Source organism: Peromyscus leucopus, chromosome 4 (genome assembly GCF_004664715.2).
Source record: "Peromyscus leucopus breed LL Stock chromosome 4, UCI_PerLeu_2.1, whole genome shotgun sequence".
Taxonomy (NCBI): domain Eukaryota; kingdom Metazoa; phylum Chordata; class Mammalia; order Rodentia; family Cricetidae; genus Peromyscus; species Peromyscus leucopus.
Window position 1 is genome coordinate 148,252,420 of NC_051066.1, and position 10,450 is coordinate 148,262,869.

Below are 10,450 nucleotides of genomic sequence, written 5' to 3' on the forward strand. Positions count from 1 at the left end.
CTTGGCCCTCTTCCTACCCGCTAAGGCTGCAACATTGGTGTTAGGGTGCCTTGTTCATTCTATTCAGGAAAGGGACCAGAAGACCGGGAGGGAGGAGACCCAAATCCTAGATTTTACTTCGAGCCACTTCTGGGACGCTGTTGGCAAATTCCTGACTTAAATTATTTTATTTTTGAGAGAGGCCTAGCCTGGAACTTGATTCGTAGTCCAGGCTGGCTTCTGCTTCCTGAGCGCGAGCACTCGGGGGTGGGGGGGTGGGGTGTGTGTGTGTGTGTGTGTGTGTGTTAAAGGCGTGTACTACCACACCCAGCTTTTTTTTTTTTTTTTTTTTTTTTTTTTTTTTTTTTTTGATTTTTCGAGACAGGGTCTCTCTGTGTAGTTTTTAGCCTTTCCTGGGACTCACTTGCTAGCCCAGGCTGGCCTCGAACTCACAGAGATCCGCCTGGCTCTGCCTCCCGAGTGCTGGGATTAAAGGCGTGCGCCACCACCGCCCGGCCACACCCAGCTTTTTAAGACTTGGTCTTACTAGGTTTCCTAGGCTAGCTTCAAACTCAATCCTTAAAGAGCTGGAATTACAGACCTCAGTTTCTCCACAAGGCGGAGAACGGAGTACGACCTTTGCACCTTCTCCCATCCATCTGTCTCCTCGGAGCTCGACAGCTCCGTACCCAACAAACCAAAAGGTTCCCTTATAAAACAGGGCTTTTTATTTTCCGTTTTGACCTTTGAAAGGTGCGGTTTTTTCCAACCTCCTTAGACCAAAGGGAGGTTCCGCCCTAGGGCCGCCGGTTCCCGGAGCGAACATCCTTCCACAGGCTCTCATTGGCTACCTCCGGCCGAGCCCCCGTAACCCTGGCAACAGCGCCCGCCCAGGAGCTGCCAGTCCAGGATTGGTCCGTAGCTCCCAAGTTGGACGGCGTGCTCTTTAGTCCTTTGGCCTGAGTCTTTGAGAAGCTGGCGTGGTGATTGGTAAGCCGGGGCGTCAGTCAGTCGGAGGCGGGCCCAGTGGGAGAAATGGCTGCCGCGTCTGCTGTCTGCCGGTGGGTGAGCGGTCTCAGCAGGAGAGGCGTGGACCCCGGGTGCAGCGCTTAGGGCATACAGTTCCCACCAGTGGGAGGTAGATTTCGGCTCCGCTGGGCTCGAACGCGAACCTCAGCTTCCGCGTCCCACACCCGGACTCAGGTGAGGTCAGAGGCCGCCTTCCCTTCCTGGTCCACTTTTTTGGACCCTATAGGATGCTATCAGGATCTGGAGCCAAAGACTCGGCTTCCAGTTGTCTTTGAACCTACGTCTTTGAACCTCTGTCTCTCATCTGTCTTTGAACCTGAGACTCTCATCTGCGAAATGGGGACAGTAAATGGAGCCAAACAGGAAACATTTGCATAAGGCCTTGCAGTCAATCGGGATATATGTAGAAACAGGAAAAGCTAAACACAACTGTTAGCCCTGGTTTATAGTGAAAGGAATTCGGTTTTCAGAGAGGGCCACTGGCTTGCCCAGTATTTCACAGCAAATTTTGAGTGATTGCTTTTTTTCTGGTATATATCAGGACAAAAAGAGTTTTTAAGAATTACAAGAATTTGTGAACATAAAGACTATACAAACTTTCAGAAGGTCATTTTTAAAAAGAATTGTATGTAATGACACATGCCTGAATCCCAGCTCTTAGGACCTGGGGCAAGCCAGGTCCACACAGCAGTGCCCTTGTGTAGAAAAAGAATAAAGGCCATATGTTTTCAATCCCCTGTACTGCCAATGAGCTATATCCTCCAGCCCCGAGTCTTTATTCCTGAGACAGGATCACATATCATCCAAGATGACCTTGAGTTGACCCAGCTGCCTCCACCTCCCAAGTGCTGGAATTTCAGGTGTGTGTGTTACCACACCCAACTCCCCAGTCAGTTGGTTTGGGTTTGGGTTTTGGTATGTATGAGTGTGTGTGTCTGTGTTGTTGTTAGGGGTTTTGTGTTTTGGGACAGGTTCTCCCTAAATTGTCTGTACTGGTTTTAAACTGGTCCAGGCTGACTTTGCCTGCTCCTTCTGCCTCAGCCTTTGTGGTAGCTTGGATCACAAGTACGTACCACTACACTGGCTCCATGCCTATTAAGTCCCTGGGAACCATATGTTTCCATGGCTGGCTTGTTATTTCCATCTCATATCCAGGGTAATCTTCCCTAGAGAGACCTTGCCACTTTAACTAATGTGTCCTGCCTTCCCCAACATACTCTCTGACCTGTTTCTCATTTTTCTATAACCATTATCCAATGTATCCTTATGTACTTGTTGTATATCTGCCCCTAGAAAATACAGGGCCATGTATTTGATAAAAATTGATATTGAATTATTGTCTGGATAAATAAGTGAAGAGCCAGGTCCTTACTTTTTTAAGTGTCTCTTCCTTTCCATAGGCCCATTGGAAAAAAATCTAAAACTACAGTCTAGCTTCAGGCATCCAATTATGTGGCACTTGAGAAACGTAATGCTTTCCTGACGGCAATCCTGCAGAGGAAGCATCCTAGCGTGGGCTTTAGATACCTCCCGGCTCCTCCATGGCCCTCACCATGCTGAATGGACTTCTTATTGAGGACTCAAGCCCTTCTACGGTTCTGCACGAGGTTGGCAAGAACCCTCAGCTAGATGCCTTCAACTACCAAAGCTGTTTCATGCAAGATCTCTTTGCTCATTTCCCCGAGGTCTTATTTATCCACCGGACCTATAACCCAAGAGGCAAGGTGTTATACACCTTCCTGGTAGACGGACCCCGGGTACAGCTTGAGGGTCCTCTTGCCCGAGCAGTGTATTTTGCTATCCCTACCAATGAAGATGCCAGAGGCCTGGCCCAGATGCTCCAGGTGTTCAAAAAGTTTAACCCAGCATGGGAAAGAGTCTGTACCATCCTGGTGGATCCCCACTTCCTCCTGCTGCCCACCCTGACCATGGAGTTCCCCGCGGCTGAGGTCTTGCTCTCAGCCTTCCACATCTGTAAGTTCCTCCAGGGTAAATTCTATCAGCTGTCCCTAGAGCAGCCTGTACAAAGTGTCCTCCTGTCCTCCCTGCAGAGCACCATGTGCTCGGCCACAGCTGGCAACCTGCGGAAGCTGTACACACTCCTGAGCAACTGCATCCCCTCCAGCAGACTGCCTGAGCTCCACTCACACTGGTTGCTCAATGACCGCATCTGGCTGGCCCACCGCTGGAGAAGCCGAGCCCAGAGCAACCGATACTTCCAGAGCCTGGAGGTCACAGCCCACATCCTCAGTCAGTTTTTTGGCACCACGCCATTTGAGAAACAAGGCATGGCATCCGTGTTCCGATACATGCAGCAGAACCCTTCTGACAAAGCAAGCTTCAGCCTGGCTGTGACTCCCGAGAACGCTCACACCCCTCCAGGTGCCAGCCTTGAAAACCCCAGCACAGAGCAGTTGGTGGAAGCCCGTATCCAGCACTCCCTCAATGCCATCTGCACGGGGCCGGCTGCCCAACTCTGCCTAGGTGAGCTTGCTGTGGTCCAGAAATCCATGCACCTCATTGGCTCCGGCTCAGAAAAAGTGAACATACAGATTCTGGAGGATACGCACAATGTCCAGCCCCAGTCCCCGGCCAGCTGCAGCTGCTACTTTAACCAAGCCTTCCACCTGCCCTGCCGCCACATCCTGGCCATGCTCAGCGCCCGCCACCAGGTCCTCCAGCCTGACATGCTTCAGGCTCAGTGGGCCTCGGGCTGCGCCACCAGTCTCGACAGCATCCTGGGGAGCAAGTGGAGTGCCGCCCTGGATAAGCACCTGGCCGTGACCCTCCTCACTGAGGAGGTAGGTCAGCTCCTGCAGCACTGTAGCAAGGAGGAGTTCGAGCGCCGCTATAGCACCCTTAGGGAGCTGGCCGACAGCTGGATCGGCCCTTACGAGCAGGTACAGCTCTGACCACCCATACAGACCCAGGACTGGGAACTGAACCCAGAGCAGTCCATACGTCAGGTAGACATTCTGCCACTGCCTCCTTTTTTATCTCTTATTCTGAGACAGCCTCTCAACTCACCACATAGCTGAGACTGGGCCTCGAACTCCTGATCCCCTCTCTCTCTCTCTCTCTCTCTCTCTCTCTCTCTCTCTCTCTCTCTCTCTCGTGCTGACCACTGCCTCTTTTTTTTTGTTTGTTTTGGTTTTGGTTTTTGGAGACAGGGTTTCTCTGTGTAGTTTTGGTGCCTGTCCTGGATCTCGCTCCGTACACCAGGCTGGCCTCGAACTCACAGAGATCCGCCTGGCTCTGCCTCCCGAGTGCTGGGATTAAAGGCGTGCGCCACCACCGCCCGGCTCCACTGCCTCTTTTTCAGATACTCTCACTAGGTTGCCCATCTATATCTAGTCTTGAACTCATTCTATAGACAGGCTGGCTTTAAACTTGTGAGCCTCCTAACTAGCCTCCTGAGTATGTGGGATTATAGGTAGGCCTGGGTCACAGGCCCAATTTCTGATTATGTTGACACCCTGAAATGTTCATGTACATATGTTCATTCATATCTGCTCCACTACCCACACAGATATGCTTCCTTCAGAAGTCTCTTGCCCTACCCCAGCCTTCTATCTAGAATGTGTCAAGTTCCATAAAACAATGTTTTCTGTTAAGAGCTCAGTAGTAAATATTGTGGGCTTTGGTCGAATATGGTCTCTGTCATACATTCTGGCTTAGGTTTTGACAAATTTTTCGTAAGGGAAAGGGGTACAGCTCAAGAAATAACTGAAAACAAGGGATTCCTTGAGGGAGGTGGTGGGTGATGAGGTTGAAGGTTCAGTGGTGGTAACTACTGCCCCAGTCATGAGATGATTCTCCCGATGCTAGCCCTGGAGCCTTCCCACAGAGGAAGAGGCTGCTGTGCTGGCCCGGCCAGGCTTCCCAGTGTTTCCCACCCCACCATGGGGTCAGTAAAGTGAATGTTGTACCCCACGGTTGTCTTGTCTGGTTTATACGTGGTCCTTGGGAGCAGTGCGGGAAGAGAACAGGTGGGGTGGTGTACATGGCGGCGTTGTCTCTGTTCTTCCTTGACCTGCCATAGTTTTTAGGCCTGGTTCTGCTTTTACTAGCTGTGAGACTCCCAGCACGCAGCTCTCTATGCCTCAGTTGATCTGTAAAATGGGCATCCTCACAGGGTTGGTCATATAAAAGAAGAATGAGTTTCTATTTGTCTGGATTCGTAGCGTTTGCTCAGCCATGTGTTACCCATCATTTGCCTACAGTCCTAGCTGGGACACAAGGCAGGAGGAAAATCCATGTTGTCTAGAACTTTAGACAACAATTTCTCAGGTTCCTCAGTACAAAGTAAGCCTCTATACTCTCTAAACAGAGCTTCCTACCTAGGTAACTTGATTTAACCTTGTCAGATCTCTTAATGGTATCAAGAGCTTTCTGGGAGTGGTCCTAACAAAGCAGTGCAATTTATCAGGATGGCTCAGTTACCCACACCCTCTTCCCATCCCTACCATAGCCATCCCGAACCTTATCTGCCCAAAAACCATACGGAGAAGCCACCCTATGTATCTCATGCTATTTCATCTGGCTACAAGCAGGAGCCCCTCCTGGATCTCACTAGAGGCATCTGTCCAGAGGCCATGTGGGCATGTGCCTGCTCCCACTGCATCCCCTCCACAGCTCCCTCTGGCTCTGGATGGGCCATCATGAAAGCTTGAGCTGCCCGGATCAGGTCCTCTTCCCGCAGGCCTGGAACAGGTACTGTGGGGATGCCAGCGATCATCATGGCTAAGGTAAGGATGCAGATGTCAGGTTGGGAGCCAGCCTCCTTCCCACCTGCCTCGGAGGACATCGTCAGAACCCCTGGTGACAGCCCACACAGCAGCAGGGGCCTGGGCCTGTTAGGGCCACCCAGGTAGGGAGCTCTGCTTCGGGAGCAGGGGTCTGGCCAGCCCAAGGTCTCCAGCTGCCTCATGGGGGGCAATTTGGGGCAGTATCGGTTGTATTCCTTCCTCCGCGGTGTCTCCCAGCTAGCACCCCCAGAGCAGCCCCTGGCTTCGGGCACTGCCAAGGTAGGGCCCCAGGCCTGGGCAGCAGCAGGTACCACCTGCTCGGCTTTCTGGCCGAGTGGACCTAATCCACCAGACGCCGCCACCACTGGCTCTGCAGCACTATAGAGGCCAAGGGACGGACCCGAAGCAGCGGCCCCACCTGCAGAGACAGGAATGAGACGGAGTGTTATTCTTGGTCTCTCGGAGGAAGAGGCCCTGAGGGGCAGGGCCTGGGAGCAGGGGCAGTCAGAAGCAGCCCAAGAGGACTGTCAGAGGTTGGGAATGTAAGCATTACTCATCTCTATAACTCCAGCCAGTCCCCATACTGCAGGTGATGGAAAAGTGTTTGTTAAATAAGTGAGTAAGTGGGTAATTAGTAATTGGCAAGGCCTTTTGGAAATCTTCTCTTCCAAGAAAATGGATTCCATGGTCAGCCCCAAAGCATCCAGCAGAACCTCCTCCCCAAAGCCAGGAAGCAACTCCACGTGGGAAGCTCTGGTGCCCTCCAGTTCCAGGACCCCCTCTCACCTTGGCCAGAAGGCAGAAGCCCCAGATGAGTTTGTGGAGACATGAAGTAGGACATGGCTGCCCCAAAGTCCCTGTGTGTGAGGGAACAGCCCTATCCCTCCTGCCCTGTCTCCAGTTTTCTGCAATGTCACCTCATAGTCCCTTTACCCCGGACCCTACCTCACAATACTCACCTGTTCATTATAGAACATATAGGTCACAATGGGAGCGTTGAACAGGCGCCTGGCCAGGACCAGGATGTTCTGGGCTCTTGGTGCTATCTTGGTCAAGATCAACTTGGACAGGTCTTGTTTTGCTTTTTTCTGGTGCTAGGGATAGAAACCAGGCCTTTGCAAATGTTAGGAGTGAGCCCTGCCTCAGAACTACATTCTAGTTTTTTGCTTTTTTTTTTTTTTTTTTTTTTTTTGCGACAGGATCAAGCTACATGGCCCTGGCTGGCCTGAGCTCCCTGTGATCTACTTCCTGTTTCGGGCCTATCTCCTGTTAGCTTGCTGGGATTAAAGGCGTGAACCACCATGGCCAACCTGTCTTTGCTTTTGTGTGACTGGCCTCAAACCCTTGATCTTCCTGCCTCAGCCTTCTAGGTGTTGGGAATGTAGGTGTGTGCCCCCACACCTGGCTTCACCTAGAGTTTTGTTCCTCAATATCCTCATCTACAAAGTGGGGGTGATACTGCCTCCAACCCCACCAGGAGTTGTGAGGTGAGATGAGATTGTCCCTAAGGAAGCTAATAACCAGAGATACAAATAAATGAGCCTGGTGCTCTGTGCCTTACAGTATGAGTCAAGGTATCCAATCATTCACTACCACATAAACCGAGCATAGGGCACATGCCTGTGATCTCAGCATTCAGGTGGTAGAGGCAGGAGGATCAGAAATCCAAGATCATCCTCCATTTATGGCAAGTTGGAAGGCAAACTGGATTACAGGTGACCCTCCTGGATTTTTCCCAAGATTTATTTATTTATGTATATGAGTGCACTAAACTCAATCCCTAGTACCGCAAAAGGCAGAAGCCAGAACCAGGAGGTCATGCCTGTGCCCTCAGGTTGAGATAGCAGGGCTGCCACAGTTCATGATCAGCCTGTGCTACAGAGTAAGACCGTCTCAAACACTCCAAAAACAATACATACAGTCTTTCAAAGGTGAAACCTCTGATCGAGAGAAATGCCTCTCCACTCTGACCATGTATTAGACTCTCTGAAGAGACTCCTTTACAAAAAAACAGTGTCAAGTCAGGCATGGAGGCTCACGCCTTTAATCTCAGAAGTCTACGGCCAGCCTAGGCTGCAGTAAGACCTAGTCTAAAACAAGACAGCACAAAAAGCCACAATGACTGGGTTTAATTCCCTGACAAACCACAAACCAAAGGAGAATATGGAGGGGCGTGTGCGGTGCATTGGCGCTCACCAAGTGCCCCAGACAATTCAAAGGGGCGTACACACCAGGGAGCCCTGATCTAGATGGGTTCTAAAACACTTTCTCTGACCTGGTGACTCCAGAAGGGCCTCTTCCAAGGCTGCAGAGGCAAGGAGACCTCCAGTGCTCAGAACATCAACACCAGTTATTTATTTCCGGCCCTGATCGTTAGCCATGTGGCCGGCTTCAGATTAGCCACGGCTCTGGAAGCAGGATGCACTTCTGTGGCTTTGCTCTCGTGGCCACAGGTCTTCATTCATACTTGCAGAAATCCTTCAGTCCTTTGGGCAGCTGGAGCCCATCAATAGCCACCCTGTGCACCACACTCTTCTGGATCACTAGACGGCACAGGGTTTGCAGGGACGGCACTGTGGAGAGATGTCTGTCAATCTGGGGGAGTTAACACTAGGACTGGGAAGATCTACGTCTCGGTGCCTTATTTGCCATCAGCCTGGGAATGACTTTCTGCTCAGGCTCAGCCTGCCTGGTGGGGCTGCTTGTACAGCTGACATACACCTCTCCCTGAGACTCTGACCACACCTGCTTCCATTATAACACAGCCCAACTCCTGCCTTTATTCACAGCCCAGTACAGAGCAGGTTCCAGCTCAACAAATTCATGACACATGACCAGAGGTATAGCTGCAATGAGCCAGACCTCAGAATTTAAAAGTTCTCAGTCTGGGCTCTGGGACGGCTCTAAACCGATAGGTCCTAAATCTGTGAACATCTAAGAAAGACCCAACTCGCCGGGCGGTGGTGGCACACGCCTTTAATCCCAGCACTCGGGAGGCAGAGCCAGGCGGATCTCTGTGAGTTCGAGGCCAGCCTGGTCTACTGAGCGAGATCCAGGAAAGGCGCAAAGCTACACAGAGAAACCCTGTCTTGGAAAAACCAAAAAAAAAAAAAAAAGAAAAGAAAAGAAAGACACAACTCCTAGCTGAATGTGGTGGCTCATGACTCTAATCCCAACCCCCAGCAGGCTGAGACAGAAAGGATTGTCTGGAAGTTTGAGGCCTGACTGAACTACCAGGTTCCAGACCAGCCTGAGGTACAGAGTGAATTGGTCTCAGAAAACGAAAAATAAAAATGCACAAAATTCTCAAGAAGCCCCAGGTCTAAAGTTGGTTTTAGAATCCCTGTCTTAGGCGCTGGTGTGTGCAACACAGCAAGAACGTTTGCCTAGCATGAATGAGACCCTGACTCGGTTTCCAGGACAAAAACATCAAACAAACAAAATCCCTATTGAAACATCGTCCAAACTAAAAGGGACCTGTAGGGTCTTAGTTGAGCAGTTGAGATGAGTGTACTGAGGTAGGCCGACAGCCAAAGAGTAATGTGAGCAAAATCACAAGCAGACGCCCTAAGCGAAGTCAGATTCTCCATCTTCAAAACTAGTGCTGGACAATCTAAGGCCTTACTAGCTGGCTGTGGAGTCCTAGCAGGTGCCTGGTCCTACACTGAGCTAGAGGGATGGAATACGTACAGCCATACTCCAGTTGGACCAGGCGCACACTCTTGGTGGAGGCAAACACATCTACCACAGCGTAGAGGGGCCGTGCAGCGGGCAGCCCCCGGGCACTGGGGCCCATGTCTTCCCCGTTGATGACGATGTGCATGTCGGCGGTCCCATCCTCACGCGGGCAGAAGAGAACACCCAGGCGGCTACGACGCGCTGTAGGAGGCAGCACGTTTTGTTCATAGAGCTGGTCCAAGAGGTGGCTATAGAGCCCTGGCCTGCTGCGGCCCACCAGGCGGTCCCGGGGTATTCGGAACTGCTCGATGCGCAGGTAGGGTTCAACCAAGAGGGCTTGGGGGCGGCTGGGGGCCGCCGACTCTGCATCTGCTTGACCCTCCCGGGGCACGCGGTTGTGGTGGCGTGTGATGGCGAAGACCCAGCTGTGGCCAAGGCTGACCAGGTCAGGCAGTGAAAACTCGGGCACAGCGGCCAGAGTGGCCGGATCCAGAGCGGTCAGGCCAAGACGCAGATGCCCGCACCAGCCCAGTTCTTTTTCCTCTATCTCCACTAGGAATACCTGGCCCGGGACCAGGGGCTCGCGACTGAAGCACACACCGTGGGCGAAGCTCTCCACGCGTGTGGCTCGCGTCCCCGACGGGTCCACGCGGATGTTGGCTCCATGCACATGATGGAAGCGGGTGGGAGGGGGGTCCGGGCGCACAGGGTCCCGTGGGCCACCCAACCCTACGAGTTCGGAGGCAGCAGCCATCTCGCCGCCATGAGGCAAGCGAGCTCATGCCAAGGGCTATTTTGGGCGGCAGGCTCAGATGGTGACCGCGGGGGACCATGTAAGGCATTTCCCCCTTGCCTACCTAACCCCTGCTCGGCCCGGGGGTCCTAGCGCCGCTTTCTTGGCATCTCGCCAGTAACATGTCCCCAGGAGCCCGGGAAACCTTGCTGTCAACACCAAGATCATCTGATCTCTGACACCCTAGCTACTAATCCGCGGGGCAGTGCACTTTGACCTGGTA

The 10,450-nt window shown here is 52.2% G+C and overlaps 3 protein-coding genes across 3 annotated transcripts; 1 reads left to right on the forward strand and 2 right to left on the reverse strand.

Annotated features, from left to right (window-relative positions):
* Window positions 1-660: 660 nt before the first annotated feature.
* On the forward strand, window positions 661-4,129 carry Zswim1 (zinc finger SWIM-type containing 1). The gene is made up of 2 exons (XM_028868467.2): window positions 661-1,182; window positions 2,409-4,129. Exon 2 carries the CDS (start codon window positions 2,550-2,552, stop codon window positions 3,918-3,920), a length of 1,371 nt encoding a protein of 456 aa, XP_028724300.1. The 5' UTR covers window positions 661-1,182; window positions 2,409-2,549; the 3' UTR covers window positions 3,921-4,129.
* A 1,395-nt stretch (window positions 4,130-5,524) lies between these two features.
* Window positions 5,525-7,780, reverse strand: Spata25 (spermatogenesis associated 25). The gene is made up of 2 exons (XM_028868473.2): window positions 6,543-7,780; window positions 5,525-6,174 (listed from the first exon to the last, which is right to left on the reverse strand). The coding sequence occupies exons 1-2, from the start codon at window positions 6,595-6,597 to the stop codon at window positions 5,552-5,554; spliced, it is 678 nt and encodes a 225-aa protein (XP_028724306.1). The 5' UTR covers window positions 6,598-7,780; the 3' UTR covers window positions 5,525-5,551.
* A 90-nt stretch (window positions 7,781-7,870) lies between these two features.
* On the reverse strand, window positions 7,871-10,427 carry Neurl2 (neuralized E3 ubiquitin protein ligase 2). The gene is made up of 2 exons (XM_028868472.2): window positions 9,447-10,427; window positions 7,871-8,329 (listed from the first exon to the last, which is right to left on the reverse strand). Exons 1-2 carry the CDS (start codon window positions 10,186-10,188, stop codon window positions 8,214-8,216), a joined length of 858 nt encoding a protein of 285 aa, XP_028724305.1. The 5' UTR covers window positions 10,189-10,427; the 3' UTR covers window positions 7,871-8,213.
* Between the last annotated feature and the right edge of the window lie 23 nt (window positions 10,428-10,450).

Excerpts from the sequence above, each read along its gene's own strand:
- Spata25 (XM_028868473.2), bottom strand. The coding sequence starts at position 6,597 with ATGTCCTACTTCATGTCTCCACAAACTCATCTGGGGCTTCTGCCTTCT. Across the intron at positions 6,175-6,542 it reads GCTTCTGCCTTCTGGCCAAG|GTGGGGCCGCTGCTTCGGGT; the intron begins GTGAGAGGGGGT and ends CTGTCTCTGCAG.
- Zswim1 (XM_028868467.2), top strand. The coding sequence starts at position 2,550 with ATGGCCCTCACCATGCTGAATGGACTTCTTATTGAGGACTCAAGCCCT.
- Neurl2 (XM_028868472.2), bottom strand. The coding sequence starts at position 10,188 with ATGGCTGCTGCCTCCGAACTCGTAGGGTTGGGTGGCCCACGGGACCCT. Across the intron at positions 8,330-9,446 it reads GGTCCAACTGGAGTATGGCT|TGCCGTCCCTGCAAACCCTG; the intron begins GTACGTATTCCA and ends ATCTCTCCACAG.